Source organism: Oncorhynchus mykiss, chromosome 12 (assembly GCF_013265735.2).
Source record: "Oncorhynchus mykiss isolate Arlee chromosome 12, USDA_OmykA_1.1, whole genome shotgun sequence".
Classification (NCBI taxonomy): Eukaryota; Metazoa; Chordata; class Actinopteri; order Salmoniformes; family Salmonidae; genus Oncorhynchus; species Oncorhynchus mykiss.
The window spans coordinates 78,690,359-78,712,253 of record NC_048576.1 but is presented as its reverse complement, the minus strand read 5'-3'; the positions used below and the strand labels follow the sequence as shown (position 1 = coordinate 78,712,253).

General features: G+C 43.5%; 1 protein-coding gene across 3 annotated transcripts in view; it reads right to left on the bottom strand.

Annotated features, from left to right (window-relative positions):
• Window positions 1-21,895, bottom strand: part of LOC110538520 (alpha-1,6-mannosylglycoprotein 6-beta-N-acetylglucosaminyltransferase B) — an 88,845-nt gene that overhangs the window by 57,467 nt on the left and 9,483 nt on the right. For all 3 annotated transcript variants that reach the window (XM_021625389.2, XM_036938602.1, XM_021625388.2), the window contains exons 3-4: window positions 3,891-4,038; window positions 1,126-1,235 (exon numbers count right to left, since the gene is read on the bottom strand). In XM_021625389.2, the coding sequence (XP_021481064.2) occupies window positions 1,126-1,235; window positions 3,891-4,038 (258 nt within the window). The remainder of the gene's footprint in view (window positions 1-1,125; window positions 1,236-3,890; window positions 4,039-21,895) is intronic.

The following is a 21,895-nucleotide window of genomic DNA, read 5'->3' as shown; positions in this document are numbered from 1 at the left end:
AGTCTCAATCCTTCATTCCCTCTCTCCCCAGTCTCACTCCTTCGTTCCCTCTCTCCCTAGTCTCACTCCTTCGTTCCCTCTCTCCCTAGTCTCACTCCTTCGTTCCCTCTCTCCCTAGTCTCACTCCTTCGTTCCCTCTCTCCCTAGTCTCACTCCTTCGTTCCCTCTCTCCCTAGTCTCACTCCTTCGTTCCCTCTCTCCCTAGTCTCACTCCTTCGTTCCCTCTCTCCCCAGTCTCACTCCTTCGTTCCCTCTCCCCAGTCTCAACCCTTCATTCCCTCTCTCCCTAGTCTCACTCCTTCATTCCCTCTCTCCCCAGTCTCACTCCTTCATTCCCTCTCTCCCCAGTCTCACTCCTTCATTCCCTCTCTCCCTAGTCTCACTCCTTCGTTCCCTCTCTCCCCAGTCTCACTCCTTCATTCCCTCTCCCCTGCCTCCCTCCCTCCTTGTCGGCAGCCAGCTCCAATTAGCCTAATTAAAGAGAGCAGAAGCTGTTCCTTTACCAGCGTGCCGCCAAGCCTGGATGAGCGCAATCACAGAAAAAGGATTAGCAGCCATTCTGTTTGATTACCATTATAACTACAGCAGTCACAGTGTGGAGCGCTAACACTAGCGGTGTCACTAAATTAGCCAGGGGATTAGGTTCTGGTAGCAAAAACAGTCTCTACAGAATAGGACATGTCTGCTTTACTCAATGACAAGGCAAATAATGACAATATGCAAAGTCTATAATTGGCTTTCTAATGTGTCGGCTAGTGGAGTTGGTCTCGCTTTGCATGTAAGTAGCCTACTGTATCTCTTGCTCAAACAGAACAGGAGCACAATGAACTGAGCAGAGGACAGCTAATAGAAGAAAGCTGACAGTCTCAGATCTTCTTAACTTAGAGGGGAATTCATCAGCATACACTGAACATCATGTAGCGTTATTTATAATTATGCTGAGACAGGGAGATAGAGCCCTCCTGCAGCGTAGCTCTCTTCACAAAGACATGAATGGAGACTCATCATTTGAAGTACTGTCATAAATGCTGCCTGTCATGTTCAATAGGGTCTTACAGTGTGTCAGACATACACAACTACCTTTCAAATGTGAAGAGTGGTCAGATGTGTGTGTGTCTCTTGTACCTCTGTTGGTGGCCATGCTGCGCTGTAGGATCTGCTCCACCTTCACAGCCATGTCAGACATGTTCTGGGCGATAGCCTGGATCCTCTCCACCAGACCAATCGGCTGGATCCTGCCAACACACACACACACACGACCATCAATAGGGCAGGCACAGGTGAATTAAGTGTTAGGCATGTCTTCTCTTTCTTGCTGATCATTTCTGCCATCTCTTTCCCCATGACAACCCACCGGGCACACACTGGTTGAATGAATCGTTTTTTTCTAGTCATTTCAATGAAACTATTTTTAAATAGATGTTGAATTGATGTCTGTGCCCAGTGGGAACGCACATTCAATCTTTATCCTTTATCTCAATCCTTAAACTCCCTGGACACATCTAGAAAAAGAAACATAGAAGGCTACTTCTTTCATCTAAGTCCACCCTCCTACAGTATATGCTTACTGTTTCCTCCCAAAAGAGAATTAATTTATTTATTTTACCTTCATTTAACTAGGCAAGTCAGTTAAGAAGAATTTCTTATTTTCAATGACTGCCTAGGAACAGTGGGTTAACTGCAGAACGACAGAGTTTTACCTTGTCAGCTCGGGGATTCGATCTTTCAACCTTTCGGTTACTAGTCCAACCCTCTAACCACTAGGCTACCTGCTAATTGAGCTTCAACAAGGAGAGGAAATGCTGATTGTGTGGAACTTGGATGGAGGGTGAAAGAAAAAAGCTTTTAAACTCTGACACAATTTATTTGTTGAGGTGAAAAAGTGACTCAGCACATTAAAGCCAGTCCCTGGGAGACTGAGAACAGAGCGCAATTAGGTTGTTAGCAAATGCCTTTTATGGCAGCTGACTGCCATGGCTTGTTGTTGCCATGTTAGTGTTGGCAAAACAAGCAGAAAAAAAGAAAGTGAGAAAGAAAGAGAAAAGGAGACAGCAATAGAAAGAGGGAGATAGCCCTGAACTCACAGCTATCTCAGGCACTAGCAGTGAAAACTGGAAAGGTGCCCAGGGAACTCCAAGCTGAAGCATTATGGCAGTGTGAACATTTGAACTTGCTTTGGCTCCCTTCCGATAAAGACAGAAATCTCAGCCCTCGCTGATGTAGCATAAAGGTCCAAAGAGGCACAGAGATTTCCAGCTGTCTTTACGGAGTCATGATGATTGTGTATAATCTCAATGCAGTCAGTCAGCCGCCTGGGCCCCACAGTATAAAAGAACAGTGCTCCTGTGTGTGCTGTAGAGAACTGAGGACTAAACGTTCTCACGGGCATAGCCATGGTTAAGCAAGGCCTCCGAGACAGAATCATCACCAGTCCATTCAGCCTCTATCTGTTACTTCTACACTGGGTCTTCCCAAGGCTGCTGTGACCTGGTCAGGGAAGCTGAGAACCCTACAATAGGAAGGATGCTGGTCTTAAGGAGTACTACTGTACTACAGATGGACTCTGCAGAGCTGAAGACACTGTTTATCAGGGAGTATCAACCAGAGCCAAATCAATAGCTGGGGTCTAACAGCCCTGTCATATCAATGAGACGCTGACTGTACACAGTGGTCAACACTGGCCTTTGGCTTTTGTTCAAACTGTACAGCTTTATCTAACATATGCATTTACATGAATGGTTGGGAGTTTTCTGTTGTTGATGAAATGGGCAATGGTCTAGACCAGTGCTTCTGGAATAAGTGTATGAGCATGGGTGTGGTATGTGTGTCTAAAATGCTGCATTACTTTGTGTAAAATCCCCCTCTAATATCACTTGATCCTACGGGCAACTGTTAGCCATCACTTCCTATTCCCTCTTATGAGGCAGCATGTCAGAACAGATGAGAGCCAGACACAGACAGAGCGGTCCTCTGCACAGCACCAGACTGCAGCACAGACTGATCAGTATAGGAAACATTCCTGTGGACAGACAGAATCCTGTCCTCCCTCTATAGAACACCACTAATACATTTACAATGGGTGTATGGCCCTGGAGAACCATATACAGCATTAGAGAGAGAGAGAGACGGCTGATTCCTTTTTAAAGACCTAACAGTGGACTCTGAATGGCTCTGGGTTCTTTGTTTGTATCTGTTAAACTGCACCTTGGCTGAATTCTGAGCAGGTCACCAAGCAGACTAGACTTTATTACCAGAGGCAAACTACTGAAGCCTAGAGATGCTCCCCCTTTTTCATAATCGCTTACAGTTAGGCTGACTTATTCAGCAATGAATGGCCTCTTTCCGGCAACATTTAGGAAGAAAATGCTCATAATTTCTATAGTACCTTCCAAAGAATGTGAATAGTGGGAGTAATTTATGTTCTAACAATACTGTCTACTCTGGTGTTTAGAATCCATATCAAACATCCACAACTCTGCATCCTGGCAGTTAGCGCAACTCTCAGGCATAGTTTGAGCAGGGATTATTTTCCTGGTGTGAGACGGTGAGTGTAGGAGCAGGGACGTCCAGAAGGGATGGTCAGAGTGTCAGACACGGGCAAACCTCGGCAGGAGGGAGCCTCTCAACCCCCTGTACGAGAGAGGTCCGTTGCCATGGAGACGGAAGAGCAAACTCCAGGTTGTTAGCCTCTGCATGTCTGGCAGCGCAGCATCCCTGTCTGACTGTCCATGTCCACCCAATAACAGGGCAAATAGATAGGAAAATGTTGAGACTAATGAGACAACGTCTAGTTTAAATATCCTCCAATTATTTGTTTATATGCAGACAAATATATGCATACACCATACAGTATGTAATGGCAGGCCTGCTACCAAACCCCAGAACCCTACCTGTCCAGTGCTGAGCTGAGCTCATCCAGTCTGTGGGAGTCTGTGGTGGTGTTGCCCAGTTTGGACAAAGTGTCCATCCTCTTCATGATGACCTCCAGCATATCACTGATCTTCCTCAGCACCCCGCGAGACTCTGGACCTCCCAGCACTGCCATCACACAGACACATACAATAGGTCAGATTATAAGAGCACAAGGGCAGGGGTCAATTCAATTTGAAGGCTGTCAATTCAGGAAGTAAACTTAAATAACAATTCAAAATGTGGAAAAACTGCATATATTTTTAATGACTTCTCAAACTGAGGAGTAGAGCTACTTTTTTTCAAAAATGTTTTAATGTTTTTTATTTTTAAAACCACTTCCTGAATTGACTGCCTTCAATTCATCCCTGAAGAGCTAAATACAGTTAAATCGAGTACAGGCGTAACTGAATGACAACAGAGACAGAATACAATATGGAATTTTATTGAATATTTTTGGGTAGGATAGTTTGTGGTAGGCCTCGTCTCAGAGGAATGTTCCTCAGAGCCAGATGCTGATGACAGGTTGCCCTATGCTGGGCAGCTGGCATCCAACCCCCTCACCCACTGGGAGAACGGGGATCCGATGACGGCCCTTCAGTTGGTGGTGGTGGGGAGGTCGTTGGAAGACTGTTGCTGCAAAACAGCAAGTGGGAGACGCAAGGTTTGAGATTCATGCCCATAGACCCTTTTCCAGTACACGACACACCGACTTCACGCACAGACGCACGAGACGCTTGGCTGCAATAAGAAAGCTTTCGTCATCTGCGCCTATTCAACATAGCCTAGATTTTTTTTATTACTTCCAAACAAAAAAAAACATTTTGGGGTTCTCATATGCTTACAATGATGTTTTGATTCTTGCTTTAACAGCCGCTAAGATTATATTTGGTTGTCGTCTTTGCAAAATAACTATTTTGGATGCAGCAGTTGTTAGCTAGAATGCTAACGCTCATTGATATAGTCTGTAGCAAAAGCTAACCAATTGTACTGGTTACGGTTGAAGTGTTTTCTAAGTATAATGCGGTTGATTTGCGATGATGACACAAACATTATATTAAACAGGACATTCATACAAGCCTTAAAATCCAATTATAATCCAAAAGTAGTGTGAAATGCCCTCATAGGCAACATGTAAATCTAGGCTTTTTTTTTTGCTGGCTTTCTATAAGAACCCCATGTTCTGCAACCAACTTGCGCACATCGCCCTTGTGCGGCAACGTTTGCAAACACAGAAAGGGGTCTACTGGTTGAAAGAGATTAAAGTAATTATTACACGAGTGAGTCCATAGGTTAATCAGCAACCGTGGTGGAATTGCCTTAGTGTGCCATGATCATAGGGTGAAGTTAATAGGTGAATGACTTTCCACACGCTTGCTAATAGTAAAGGAGAAGGAGAGACCTGACGCTATGCTGATGAGGTAAAATTGACACTACCCTATAAATACCAGCTATACTGATGAGGTAATGTTATAGGCACTACCCTATAAATACCGGCTATACTGATGAGGAAATGTTATAGGCACTACCCTATAAATACCAGCTATACTGATGAGGTAATGTTATAGGCACTACCCTATAAATACCAGCTATACTGATGAGGTAATGTTATAGGCACTACCCTATAAATACCAGCTATACTGATGAGGTAATGTTATACGCACTACCCTATAAATACCGGCTATACTGATGAGGTAATGTTATAGGCACTACCCTATAAATACCAGCTATACTGATGAGGTAATGTTATAGGCACTACCCTATAAATACCAGCTATACTGATGAGGTAATGTTATAGGCACTACCCTATAAATACCAGCTATACTGATGAGGTAATGTTATAGGCACTACCCTATAAATACCGGTTATCCAGTCCTCGGGGGCCTGATTGGTGTCACAGTTTTCCCCCATCCCTAACAAACACACCTGATTTAAACTAATTGCATTTTTAACTGAAGATCATGATTAGATGATTATTGGAGTCAGGTGTGTTAGCTGGGGCTGGGGCAAAAGTGTGACACCAATCAGGCCCCCGAGGACTGGAGTTGCCCTGGGCTATGCTGATGAGTGAGATAGTGATGTGAATTATGTGAGTTTACTCGATGAATGAAAAGTGACAATCCATTCAGTCCAGCCTTACTGATTGAATGTTCGTAAACTACATTACTTTACACATACACAGAGACAGACAGACAGAGAGAGAGAGATAAGTGATAGAGATCTGTTGTGTGGTTAACTGCTATATTGACAAAGAGAACTGCCAGTTAAATCAGACACGTTGGAAGTACAAGCACCATTGCCTCTCTCATCCATACTGTCAGAATATCAGCATCATCCAAAATAAGTTAAACTAAACAATCAATCCCTGGGCTAAGTACAACACAGAACCTAGGGGACAAACCTCCTGCTTCCCCACTCCCACGGCCTATCCATTCTCCAATATGAAAATTAAATTAAATCTAGAATCGGCTTCCTATATCGCAACAAAGCATCCTTCACTCATGCTGCCAAACATACCCTCGTAAAACTGACCATCCCACCGATCCTCGACTTCGGCAATGTCATTTACAAAATAGCCTCCAACACTATACTCAATAAATTGCATGCAGTCTATCACAGTGCCATTCGTTTTGTCACCAAAGCCCCATATCTGGAGCCAAACCTACTGGCTCCAGGTCATCTACGTCTAAGTCTTTGCTAGGTGAAGCCCCGCCTTATCTCAGCTCACTGGTCACCATAGCAGCACACACCCGTAGCACGCGCTCCAGCAGGTATATTTCGCTGGTCACCCCAAAGCCAATTTCTCCTTTGGCCGCCTTTCCTTCCAGTACTCTGCTGCCAATGACTGGAACAAACTGCAAAAATCACTGAAGCTGGAGACTCACTAACTTTAAGCACCAGCTGTCAGAGCAGCTCACAAATCACTGCACCTGTACATAGCCCATCTGTAAACAGCCCATCCAACTACCTCATCCCCATACTGTATTTATTTATTTTGCTCCTTTTTGCACCCCAGTATCTCTACTTGCACATTCATCTTCTGCACATCTATCACTCCAGTGTTTACTTGCTATATTGTAATTACTTCGCAAGTATGGCCTATTTATTGCCTTACCTCCCTTATCTTACCTCATTTGCACACACTGTATATAGACTTTTTCTACTGTATTATTGACTGTATGTTTGTTTGTTTATTCCATGTGTAACTCTGTGTTGTTGTATGTGTCAAACTGCTTTGCTTTATCTTGGCCAGATCGCAGTTGTAAATGAGAACTTGTTCTCAACTAGCCTACCTGGTTAAATAAAGGTGAAATAAAAATATTATAAAAATTAAGCTCAATGCCTTTTCAAAGGCTGCGTCACAATACAGATTCACTCAAGATTGAATTAAGATTGAATTATGAATGCAATGTATTGCAGACAGATGTTCCATGAATATCTCAGCCAGGCCCCAGGTATTTTCGGTGCACCTTGACAAAACAACATGCAGGAGTTTCTCTATTGTATTTATTTAACCTTTACTTAACTAGGCAAGTCAGTAAGAACAGATTCTTATTTGCGATGACGGCCTATCAAAAGGCCTCCTGAAGGGGACGGGGGCTGGGATTAAAATAAATAAAAAACACCTTCATTTGACCTTCATTACTGAGGCAGAGAACACTGGGACCAACAGGAAGGGAACAAATTAGGCTAACATTTTTGCTTTTCCCTTCTTTCTCGGCTCCAATTACCCATGACCCAGAGAGCGCAAGGGAACCAGAATGATGCTGTTAGCCCTCACCTGGTCAATGAAAGAGCCCGTAGCTATTAGACCAGGGTCAACTCAGTTCTCCACCACACCACACTCACATGTTACAGCCATGCTCTCCCTTATGTTTACCTAATTACTCTGCTCTAACTCCACAATGGAGATTTTACAGTGAGGGAAAAAAGTATTTGATCCCCTGCTGATTTTGTACGTTTGCCCACTGACAAAGAAATGATCAGTCTATAAAAATGTTTTTCAATTTAAAGTTTTATTAAGTTCTCTTGTTTTTCAATCAACCAACAAAACACATTCACAGATGTGACAGGCTTAAAAAAAGAAAATAAAAAAAGGAAGTTAAAATATATAATAATAATAAATAAATAAATAAAAATACAATTAAAATAAAAGATTAAGAAAAATACGTTTTTTTTGTTGGTATTGTTGGTTTTTGTTGGTATATATATATATATATATATAAATAAATATATATAAAGGGAACACTAAAATAACACATCCTAGATCTGAATGAATGAAATATTCTTATTGAATACTTTTTTCATTACATAGTTGAATGTGCTGACAACAAAATCATCAATGGAAATCAAATTAATCAACCCACGGAGGTCTGGATTTGGAGTCACACTCAAAATTAAAGTGGAAAACCACACTACAGGCTGATCCAACTTTGATGTAATGTCCTTAAAACAAGTCAAAATGAAGCTCAGTAGTGTGTGTGGCCTCCACGTGCCTGTATGACCTCCCTACAACACCTGGGCATGCTCCTGATGAGGTGGCGGATGGTCTCCTGAGGGATCTCCTCCCAGACCTGGACTAAAGCATCCGCCAACTCCTGGACAGTCTGTGGTGCAACGTGGTGTTGGTGGATGGAGCGAGACATGATGTCCCAGATGTGCTCAATTGGATTCAGGTCTGGGGAACGGGCGGACCAGTCCATAGCATCAATGCCTTCCTCTTGCAGGAACTGCTGACACACTCCAGCCGCATGAGGTCTTGCATTAGGAGGAACCCAGGGCCAACCGCACCAGCATATGGTCTCACAAGGGGTGTGAGGATCTCATCTCGGTACCTAATGGCAGTCAGGCTACCTCTGGCGAGCACATGGAGGGCTGTGCGGCCCCCCCAAAGAAATGCCACCCCACACCATGACTGACCCACCGCCAAACCGGTCATGCTGGAGGATGTTGCAGGCAGCAGAACGTTCTCCACAGCGTCTCCAGACTCTGTCATGTCTGTCACGTGCTCAGTGTAAACCTGCTTTCATCTGTGAAGAGCACAGGGCACCAGTGGCGAATTTGCCAATCTTGGTGTTCTCTGGCAAATGCCACAAACGTCCTGCACGGTGTTGGGCTGTAAGCACAACCCCCACCTGTGGACGTCGGGCCCTCATACCACCCTCATGGAGTCTGTTTCTGACCGTTTGAGCAGACACATGCACATTTGTGGCCTGCTGGAGGTCATTTTGCAGGGCTCTGGCAGTGCTCCTCCTTGCACAAAGGCGGAGGTAGCGGTCCTGCTGCTGGGTTGATGCCCTCCTCCATGTCTCCTGATGTACTGGCCTGTCTCCTGGTAGCGCCTCCATGCTCTGGACACTACGCTGACAGACACAGTAAACCTTCTTGCCACAGCTCGCATTGATGTGCCATCCTGGAAGAGCTGCACTACCTGAGTCACTTGTGTGGGTTGTAGACTCCGTCTCATGCTACCACTAGAGTGAAAGCACCGCCAGCATTCAAAAGTGACCAAAACATCAGCCAGGAAGCATAGGAACTGAGAAGTGGTCTGTGGTCCCCACCTGCAGAACCACTCCTTTATTGGGGGTGTCTTGCTAATTGCCTATAATTTCCACTCGTTGTCTATTCCATTTGCACAACAGCATGTGAAATGTATTGTCAATCAGTGTTGCTTCCTAAGTGGACAGTTTGATTTCACAGAAGTGTGATTGACTTGGAGTTACATTGTGTTGTTTAAGTGTTCCCTATTCATTTTTATATATATATATATATATATATATATAAGGTAGCCTGACTGCCATTATATATATATATATATATATACACACACACACATATATGCATACACACACACACACACACACAAACACACACACACACACACACACACACACACAACATACCAGTCAATAATGTTAATGGTAGGTTTATTTGAACAGTGAGAGACAGAATTACAACAAAAATCCAGAAAAACACATGTCAAAAATGTTATAAATTGATTTGCATTTTACTGAGGGAAATCAGTATTTGACCCCTCTCAGTCAGAAAGATTTCTGGCTCCCAGGTGTCTTTAATACAGGTAACGAGCTGAGATTAGGAGCACACTCTTAAAGGGAGTGCTCCTAATCTTAGTTTGTTACCTGTATAAAAGACACCTGTCCAAAGAAGCAATCAATCAATCAATCAGATTCCAAACTCTCCACCATGGCCAAGACCAAAGAGCTCTCCAAGGATGTCCAAATAATTTTTCCCCTCACTGTATTAACTGAAAAGCACACCCAAGTCAAACAGAATGTTGAATCAATATAACCAGCTCTGCAGTTAAATGAGATGTCACGTCCTGACCATAGAAAGCCTTTATTTTCTATTGTGGAATAGGTCAGGGCGTGACTGGGGGGTGTTCTAGTTCATTATTTCTATGTGTAGTCTAGTTATTGTATTTCTATGTTGGCCTGGTATGATCCCCAAATAGATATCTCTATCGTTGTCTCTGATTGGGGATCATATTTAGGTAGCCTTTTCCCACCTGTTGTTTGTGGGATCTTGTTTTTGTATTGTTGCTTTTGAGCCCTACAAGGCTGTACGCTCATTTGTTTGTTTCTCTTTATTGTTTTTGTTGCTGGTTCACATTCAAATAAATTATGATGAACCCAAATCACGCTGCGCCTTGGTCTACCCATTTCGATGAGCGTCGATGAGAATAGTACAGCATCTGGTTAACAAGCTGTTGAAAGAGGAGTGTTCCTTTTAGGTGATTGTACCAGAAGTCTAGATACAAAACTAAATAACAGCCTTATCCTTACCCATGTCTGACAGTCTGAGTCGTTAAGAACACTGACACTGACCGACAACAGCCCCAAAATGTTGTGATTATGGTGTGAATGAAATAGAGCTTAACCTTTATGTGGTCATTCATCAAGCATATTAGGCTCTTAAAAATGCATTGTGTGCAGACTTTCACTGTCAGACTTCATTTGTCACCGTCTACGAGAAAGTCACCTTCGCCAGAAAAAACTAAACTGACCATAAATTAAACCACACAACAAAACAAACTCAGGAGTAAACACTTAATCAGGGGGGGGGGGGGGGGGGGGGGGACTGATTAGAATGGAATTGATCTTCCTGCACTGGAGATCTACTGTGTGTGTGTGTGTGTGTGTGTGTGCACAAGTGTGCCCGTGTGACATGTGTGTAAATATACAGACACGCTTTTGTCTAAAATGTCTTCCTTTCATTCTGTCATGGTTACATCTTCCATACCGGTCTAGAGTGAATAAATAAAACAGGCTAGATAGGCTTCTCTTCATTCACTAAAGCTGACAGCAGGGGCTGTTCATACAGTTGAAGTCGGAAGTTTACATATACCTCAGCCAAATACATTTAAACTCCGTTTTTCACAATTCCTGACATTTAATCCGAGAAAAAAATCCCCTGTCTTAGGTCAGTTAGGATCACCACTTTATTTTAAGAATGTGAAATGTCAGAATAATAGTAGAGATAATTATTTTTTCAGCTTTTATTTCTTTCATCGCATTCCCAGTGGGTTAGAAGATTACATACACTCAATTCGTATTTGGTAGCATTGCCTTTAAATTGTTTAAATTGGGTCAAACGTTTCGGGTAGCCTTGCTTCCACAAGCTTCCCAAAATAAGTTGGGTGAATTTTGGCCCATTCCTCCTGACAGAGCTGATGTAACTGAGTCAGGTTTGTAGGCCTCCTTGCTCGCACACACTTTTTCAGTTCTGCCCACACATTTGCTATAAGATTGAGGTCAAGGCTTTGTGATGGCCACTCCAATACCTTGACTTTGTTGTCCTTCAGCCATTTTGCCACAACTTTGGAAGTATGCTTGGGGTCATTGTCCATTTGGAAGACCCATTTGCGACCAAGCTTTAACTTCCTGACTGATGTCTTGGGATGTTGCTTCAATATATCCACATCATTTTACTTCCTCATGATGCCATCTATTTTGTGAAGTGCACCAGTCCCTCCTGCAGCAAAGCACCCCCACAACATGATGCAGCCACCCCGGTACTTCACAGTTGGGATGGTGTGTTCTTTGGCTTGCAAGCCTCCCACTTTTTCCTCCAAACATAACGATGGTCATTATGGCCAAACCGTTATATTTTTGTTTCATCAGACCAGAGGACATTTCTCCATAAAGTATGATCTTTGTCCCCATGTGCAGTTGCAAACCGTAGTCTTGCTTTTAATGGCGGTTTTGGAGCAGTGGCTTCTTCCTTGCTGAGTGGCTTTTCAGATTATGTCGATATAGGACTCATTTTACTGTGGATATAGATACTTTTGTACCCGTTTCCTCCAGCACCTTCACAAGGTCTTTTGCTCTTGTTCTGGGATTGATTTGCACTTTTTGCACCAAAGTACATTTATCTCTAGGAGACAGAACGAGTCTCCTTCCTGAGCGGTATGACGGCTGCGTGGTCCCATGGTGTTTATACTTGCGTACTATTGTTTGTACAGATGAACGTGGTACCTTCAGGCGTTTGGAAATTGCTCCGAAGGATGAACCAGACTTGTGGAGGTCTACAATTTTGTCTGAGTTCATTTGATTTTCCCATGATGTCAAACAAAGAGGCACTGAGTTTGAAGGTAGGCCTTGAAATACATCCACAGGTACACCTCAAATTGATTCAAATTATATCAATTAACCTATCAGAAGCTTCTAAAGCCAGGACATCATTTTCTGAAATTTTCCAAGCTGTTTAAAGGCACAGTCAACTTAGTGTAAGTAAACTTCTGACCCACTGTAATTGTGATAGTGAATTGTTAGTGAAATAATCTGTAAACAATTGTTGGAAAAATTACTTGTCATGTACAAAGTAGATGTCCTAAACAACTTGCTAAAACTATAGTTTCACAAACCAACATTTGTGGAGTGGTTGAAAAACGAGTATTAATGACTCCAACCTAAGTGTATGTAAACTTCCGACTTCAACTGTACATGCATAGAATGCACATCAATTTAAATGAAATTCCCAGACTGGACCAGTTTGGCAACAACATGCCTCAAAGGAGATGGAGGGAGATCTGTAATGTACAGAAACACTTCAAAGAACATCTCCCTTATTTTCCTGGCCCTACAGTAATGCTGGGGATTGAAATAATTCAACAATAGGAAAAAATTACTACGTAGAAGTCATTCATAATTTTCAATATCAAGAGTAATTCTATTGATGCATTTGTTCAACAGGGGAGCATGAGGCGTACAGAGACGGTCTCTCAACCAGAGTCGAGGCTATAAAGCAGGTGCCACGTTCCAGGGAGGCTCTCCCTGCCGCATTGAGGCTAAACACTGCACCTGGGCTATGAGTCTAGGTGGAACTGGAACGTAGCTTCACAATAACGACGTTTCTCACACGTTCCGCCCATAAATCATTATAGAAACGAACACCCCTCCCACACAGTACATTTTTGAATGATTTTATATATGTTCGCAATCTATTGTTCATCAGCTACCTCTATTTATTGCTCCAGCGACTAGCCTCCCCTGGAGGTGAACGAGCTAATGTGTTTTCACCAAGTCCTGCACTGTTAGTGGTTTCAGCAGCCGGTTTGCCGATAGTATCTGTGTGCTAATGTGGGCCGTTGCCATGTCATTCCTCATCTACTGGTTAATAAAGGGCCCATTTAACAAGAACTAATCTCCTTTAACGACTCCATTTCGTAAGTGCCACAACACAATCGATTTTATGAACAAATTCTAATTAGATAGCCATACCGTAGCAAGCTGAGAGCGGTGCACTGGTCGGCTAGTCTCATTTCACAGTCACTGTGCCTCCACCACTGGTTTGAAATAGCTCGCCCCAAATGGGACTGGTCACGTAGATGGACAGCAAACAGACTTTCACTTTATTTTAGTTTTTTATGGCTCGCTGTATAATGGGTTGTTAGAAACGGGAAAAATAATTTGCTTACATTCACCACTTTTTCTCATAACACTGTGTTATGTTTCTTGCCAGCTAGGATGAGAAACATCTGTTCATAGGAAGAATTAATTAGATCAGTGTAGTACCTTCCCGAGCAGCTTTGCATGAACAGTTACTAATTGTCTGCTCTCTCATTGACTTTTAGTAGGGACACATATTAACGTTATAGGTCCTGAGAGTCTGGCGTCTGAACTACAACGGTTTCCTGCAGCCCGTCATCAGAGCCTCTGAGGTGAGGACAGATAATAAGTTCAGGAACCAGAGGGGCTCCCAGTAGGTTAATAAGGCATGTATGACTCAATGGTGTGCAGTGAATATTGCCCTGGTTGGTAATATAACGTCATAGTACTAATCAAATTCCAACTTGGTTTATTGATCACTCCAGCTAAGATTAATTTAGCCGAGAGCTCTTACTGCCTGGACACTGTTAGATCTGAATCTGAGCCGCATGTAATTTAGATTGAAATACAAGTGTTCAGATAGATGAAAGCCTTGCCAAAGGGCACTCCCACATAAGTTATTATTTAGCGTTTCATCTAGACCTTTTCAGAAAAGAACATGTCCCTCTCTGCGAAGCATTGTAAGAGCCTGTGTACTTCTTCTTTCTGAAAATAATATTAACCTTTTACTGCAGTGGGCTAAATCAGGGTCACACAGAGTGTTTCTTGGTAGTCTTAAACAAATATACTTTGAAACAAAAGTATACACCTCACACAGATGGTTATGGGCTTAAAAAAAAGAAGACACCTGTATGTACCATGTCAGATGTAGAGTTGAGATGTATAACATTTTGAGTTTACATCCCAATATTACACTTTATATACAGCAGACTGAAATATAGCAACATTTTTTTTTTAATAATGTTTATTAATTATGGAATTATGCAAATATTAATAACATTCCACTTGTGAAGCCACTAGAGGGCGATTTGGTCATTTGACTGCAGGAAACTACAAGAGCATGAGGCATGCTATGCGTCATTGCGAGCTAACATAACAATCATGAGCAGTCATCCTCCTAGTTTTTGGGCAGTAATGCTCATCAATGGAAAATTGGCAAAAGATAGAAAAACACGGCCACCATTGTGGAGTAGACAACAGTAAAGCATCATCCATGCCCTGTGTATGCATACAGTACGCTGTAATCCAGTAAGGCTTCAGACACACAAACATGATACAGTTTAATGCTTGCGTTTGCCAAGCCATGCTTTGCCTAATGTCAACCTCTGTGTTGCCTTTGCTACTGTGGCTGTCTGTGGGCATCCTTTCCTCAGCCTCCTGCGGTGGGTGTGGACTTGGGCTGACACTCCAGCAGCATCACAGAGGGATGGCTCTGTCTTGTGTCTCATCACACTGCGCTAATCCTGCAGACACACTCGCTCCAACATCCGGATGATGGTTTTATTAGCCTTGTGAAAATCACTAATTTGTTCTTTAAACCGCGGGTATATGTTTGGACTGATTAAGTAAATTCATGACTTAATCGTGAGACGAAATCAATACCTGCAAAGTATGTGTACTAGATGGCTAAGTGTGTGTGTGTGTGTGTGTGTCTGTCTGTCGTGTGTGATGAGATGCCAGGTGAGGGGGGAGTAGAGGAAAAAGGACTGCTGCTGAGGAGAGAGAGAGTAGGATGAGAAAAAGAAAGTGCTAGTTTAGGGTTGGGAACTGCCAGGGACTTCATGGTATGATATTATCACCATACTTAGGTGCCAATAAGACATGTATTGTAATTATCACGATTCTACAGTATATATACTGTGTGAGAGCAAAATTACAAGATTGTTATAATACTGTTATTGCATCAAATGGTTGTTTTATGCAACAGAATAGAGTTCTTAGAACTCTATTGTGTCTGTGAACTGAGAGTGGGCCTCTGGGGCTTAGTGCTGACAGTAGATTTATGATGCCTTAGGTGATAAACCTAACCAAAATCTTTCTATTTGGATCTGGATCTGAATTCCTCAACTGAAGCTAGCCAGCTAACTACCTACAAGCTATCAGTTAGGAAACCATTGCTAGCGGTCATCAGCTAACCTTTAGCCCGGAAAGCTCTCGCCAGTTCGAACAACGTGACTCAAAGCAGAGCATAACGGACCTATTTCTCTCCATATCCCCGGATTCCTACCGCAAACTCTGAATATTTTCATCTGGATCTTCGCAACTAGCTAACTGCAATCCCGGGTGACCACTCCTGGCTAGCATTTCCATCCCGGAGCAAGCACCAATTAGCCTGAAGCTAGCCCGGCCAGGGCTCCTGTGCTACCACCCCTTCTACTGCCGGTACGGGGCACTGAACTCAACTGATCCTCTACGACTGGAATACCGACATAATCTGCCCGAGGATTCCTACAGGCCCCTCAGGCGCGACGCCCGCTGAAGGCCTATTCTGCTAACCTGCTAGCTACCTAGAGCTACTTGGAACCCTACTAACTCCACGACTGGTCTATCAACGTCACCGCACGAAGAGGCAAAAACAAATATGCCCCCATCGCGACGTCCCCCAAAGGCTAACTTGCTAGCCCTGGTCTACAAACTGCTAGCTTGCCTGCTCTGGTCTGCTAACTGCTAGCATCTGCTAACTGCTTGCTTGCTAACCCGGTCTGCTAACTGATAGCTTGCCAGCCCTGGTCTGCTAACTGCTAGCTTGTTTAACTGTTAGCATCGGCCTGTAAACTGTCTGAATCGCCGTGTTCCCAGTCAGCCCAACCACTCACTGTTATATGTTCACTTGGCTACGCATGCCTCTCTCTAATATCAATATGCCTCGTCCATTACTATCTTGGTTAGTGGTTGCGGCAGGGTAGCCTAGTGGTTAGAGGTAGAAATCTGTCGTTCTGCCCCTGAACAGGCAGTTAACCCACTGTTCCTAGGCCGTCATTGAAAATAAGAATTTGTTCTTAACTGACTTGCCTAGATTAATAAAGGTAAAATAAAAAAAATTACTGTAGAGCCTCTAGCCCTGCTCAATATGCCTTAACCAACCATGTTGTCCCACCTCCTACATATGCGATGACATCACCTGGTTTAAATGTCTCTAGAGACTATATCTCTCCCATCATTACTCAATGCCTAGGTTTACCTCCAATGTACTCACATCCTACCTTCACTATGCCTTGAATCTATGCTATCGTGCCCATAAACCTGCTCCTTTTACTCTCTGTTCCGAACGTGCTAGACGGCCAGTTCGTATAGCCGTACCCTTATCCTACTTCTCCTCTGTTCCTCTGGTGATGTAGAGGTTAATCCAGGTCCTGCAGTGCCTAGCTCCACTCTCACTCCACAGGTGCTCTCATTTGTTGACTTCTGTAACCGTAAAAGCCTTGGTTTCATGCATGTTAAAATTAGAAGCCTACTCCCTAAGTTTGTTTTACTCACTGCTTTAGCACACTCTGCCAACCCGGAAGTCTTAGCCATGTCTGAATCCTGGATTAGTAAAACCACCAAAAATGCTGAAATATCCATCGCTAACTATTTTCCGCCAAGATTGAACTGCCAAAGGGGGCGGTGTTGCAATCTACTGCAAAGATAGCCTGCAGAGTTCTGTATTACTATCCAAGTCTGTACCCAAACAATTCGAGCTTCTACTTCTAAAAATTCACCTTTCCAGAAACAAGTCTCTCACTGTTGCCGCTAAGACTCCCTCTGCCCCCAGCTGTGCCCTCGATACCATATGTGAATTGATTTCCCCCCATCTATCTTCTGAGCTCGTGCTACTAGGTGACCTAAACTGGAACATGCTTATCACCCCGGCCATCCTACAATCCAAGCTTGATGCTCTCAATCTCACACAAATTATCAATGAACCTACCAGGTACAACTCCAAATCCGTAACCACGGGCACCCTCATAGATGTCATCCTAACTAACTCGCCCTCCAAATACACCTCTGCTGTTTTCAATCAAGATCTCAGCGATCACTGCCTCATTGCCTGCATCCGTAATGGGTCTGCGACCAAACGACCACCCCTCATCACTGTCAAACGCTCCGTAAAACACTTCTGCGAGCAGGCCTTTCTAATTGACCTGGCCAGGGTATCCTGGAATGACATTGACCTCATCCCGTCAGGAGATGATGCCTGGCTATTCTTTAAAAGTGCCTTCCTCACCATCTTAAATAAGCATGCCCCTCAAAAAAATGTAGAACTAGGAATAGATATAGTCCTTGGTTCACTCCAGACCTGTCGGCCCTTGACCAGCACAAAAACATCCTGTGGCGTTCTGCATTAGCATCAAATAGCCCCTGTGATATGCAACTTTTCAGGGAAGTTAGGAACAAATATACACAGGCAGTTGGGAAAGCTAAGGCTAGCTTTTTCAAACTGAAATTTGCATACTGTAGTACTAACTCAAAAACGTTCTGGGACACTAAAGTCCATGGAGAATAAGAGCACCTCCTCCCAGCTGCCCACTGCACTGAGGCTAGGAAACACTGTCACCACCGATAAATCCACTATAATTGAGAATTTCAATAAGCATTTCTCTACGGCTGGACATGCTTTCCACCTGGCTACCCCTACCCCGGCCAACTGCCCGGGGCACCCTCCACAGCAACCCGCCAAAGCCCCCACCATTTCTCCTTTCTCCTTCGAATCCCACCGTACCTTCTCCGCTATGCAATCTGGTTTCAGAGCTGGTCATGGGTGCACCTCAGCCACGCTTAAGGTCCTAAATGACATCATAACCGCCATCGATTAGAGACATTACTGTGCAGCCGTATTCATCGACCTGGCCAAGGCTTTCGACTCTGTCAATCACCACATTCTTATTGGCAGACTCGACAGCCTTGGTTTCTCAAATGATTGCCTCGCCTGGTTTACCAACTACTTCTCTGATAGAGTTCAGTGTGTCAAATCGGAGGGCCTGTTGTCCGGACCTCTGGCAGTCTATGGGGGTGCCACAGGTTTCAACCCTCGGGCAGACTCTCTTCTCTGTATACAACAATGATGTTGCTCTTGCTGCTGGTGATTCTCTGGTACACCTCTACGCAGACGACACCATTCTGTATACTTCTGGCCCCTCTTTGGACACTGTGTTAACTAACCTCCAGACGTGCTTCAATGCCATACAACTCTCCTTCCGTGGCCTCCAACTACTCTTAAACGCAAGTAAAACTAAATGCATGCTATTCAACCGATCACTGCCCACATCTGCTTGTCCGTCCAACATCACTACTCTGGACGGCTCTGACTTAGAATACGTGGACAACTACAAATATCTACAGTGCCTTGCGAAAGTATTCGGCCCCCTTGAACTTTGCGACCTTTTGCCACATTTCAGGCTTCAAACATAAAGATATAAAACTGAATCAACAACAAGTGGGACACAATCATGAAGTGGAACGACATTTATTGGATATTTCAAACTTTTTTAACAAATCAAAAACTGAAAAATTGGGCGTGCAAAATTATTCAGCCCCCTTAAGTTAATACTTTGTAGCGCCACCTTTTGCTGTGATTACAGCTGTAAGTCGCTTGGGGTATGTCTCTATCAGTTTTGCACATCGAGAGACTGAAATTTTTTCCCATTCCTCCTTGCAAAACAGCTCGAGCTCAGTGAGGTTGGATGGAGAGCATTTGTGAACAGCAGTTTTCAGTTCTTTCCACAGATTCTCGATTGGATTCAGGTCTGGACTTTGACTTGGCCATTCTAACAGCTGGATATGTTTATTTTTGAACCATTCCATTGTAGATTTTGCTTTATGTTTTGGATCATTGTCTTGTTGGAAGACAAATCTCCGTCCCAGTCTCAAGTCTTTTGCAGACTCCATCAGGTTTTCTTCCAGAATGGTCCTGTATTTGGCTACATCCATCTTCCCATCAATTTTAACCATCTTCCCTGTCCCTGCTGAAGAAAAGCAGGCCCAAACCATGATGCTGCCACCACCATGTTTGCCAGTGGGGATGGTGTGTTCAGCTGTGTTGCTTTTACGCCAAACATAACGTTTTGCATTGTTGCCAAAAAGTTCAATTTTGGTTTCATCTGACCAGAGCACCTTCTTCCACATGTTTGGTGTGTCTCCCAGGTGGCTTGTGGCAAACTTTAAACGACACTTTTTATGGATATCTTTAAGAAATGGCTTTCTTCTTGCCACTCTTCCATAAAGGCCAGATTTGTGCAATATACGACTGATTGTTGTCCTATGGACAGAGTCTCCCACCTCAGCTGTAGATCTCTGCAGTTCATCCAGAGTGATCATGGGCCTCTTGGCTGCATCTCTGATCAGTCTTCTCCTTGTATGAGCTGAAAGTTTAGAGGGACGGCCAGGTCTTGGTAGATTTGCAGTGGTCTGATACTCCTTCCATTTCAATATTATCGCTTGCACAGTGCTCCTTGGGATGTTTAAAGCTTGGGAAATCTTTTTGTATCCAAATCCGGCTTTAAACTTCTTCACAACAGTATCTCGGACCTGCCTGGTGTGTTCCTTGTTCTTCATGATGCTCTCTGCGCTTTTAACGGACCTCTGAGACTATCACAGTGCAGGTGCATTTATACGGAGACTTGATTACACACAGGTGGATTGTATTTATCATCATTAGTCATTTAGGTCAACATTGGATCATTCAGAGATCCTCACTGAACTTCTGGAGAGAGTTTGCTGCACTGAAAGTAAAGGGGCTGAATAATTTTGCACGCCCAATTTTTCAGTTTTTGATTTGTTAAAAAAGTTTGAAATATCCAATAAATGTCGTTCCACTTCATGATTGTGTCCCACTTGTTGTTGATTCTTCACAAAAAAAATACAGTTTTATATCTTAATGTTTGAAGCCTGAAATGTGGCAAAAGGTCGCAAAGTTCAAGGGGGCCGAATACTTTCGCAAGGCACTGTAGGTGTCTGGTTAGACAGTAAACTCTCCTTCCAGACTCACATTAAGCATCTCCAATCCAAAATTAAATCTAGAATTGTTTTCCTATATCGCAACAAAGCATTCTTCACTCATGCTGCCAAACATACAGTCGTAAAACTGACCATCCTACTGATCCTTGTCTTCGGCGATGTCATCTATAAAATAGCCTCCAACACTCTACTCAACAAACTGGATGCAGTCTATCACAGTGCCATCCGTTTTGTCACCAAAGCCCCATACACTACCCACCATTGCGACCTGTATGCTCTCGTTGGTTGGCCCTCGTTTCATACTCGTCGCCAAACCCACTGGCTCCATGTCATCTACAAGTCTCTGCTAGGTAAAGCCCCGCCTTATCTCAGCTCACTGGTCACCATAGTAGCACCCATTCGTAGCACGCGCTCCAGCAGGTATATCTCACTGGTCACCCCCAAAGCCAATTCAATTCCTCCTTTGGTTGTCTTTCCTTCCAGTTCTCTGCTGCCAATGACTGGAACGAACTGCAAAAATCTCTGAAACTGGAGACTCATATCTCCCTCACTAGCTTTGACCACCAGCTGTCAGAGCAGCTCACAGATCACTGCACCTGTACATAGCCCATCTGTAAACAGCCCATCTATCTACCTACCTCATCCCCATACAGTTTTATTTATTTATTTATTTATTTATTTATTTATTTATTTATCTTGCTCCTTTGCACCCCAGTGTCTCTACTTCCACATTCATCTTTGTGTCGGGGCTCTCAACAAATCATCTAGGGGTGGTTCGTCGACCAGGCATCGTTATTGCAGATCACTCACATCATTCACTTGTGTGTGTGTGTGACCTGCTTTCCTTATTAATAAGTGAATAAAGACTAAGTAGAACTCTGACTTGTGTGATAAGTTTGTCTCTCCTCATTTGATAATAAAGAAATAACCACCACAATTGTGATTTAATACTTGTGATTTTATTGCGATTTGATGTTCCAAACATAATGCCCATTATATGTCTGCTGCAGAGGAGGCTGGTGGGAGTAGCTTCAGGAGGACGGGCTCATTGTAATGGCTGGGATGGAACAGAGTCCAACATGTGGTTTCCATATGTTTTATGTGTTTGATACCATTCCAATAATTCCATCCTAGTCTTTACAATGAGCCGGTCCTCCTATAGCTCCTCCCACCAGCCTCCTCTGGTCTGCTGCAGAGAGACA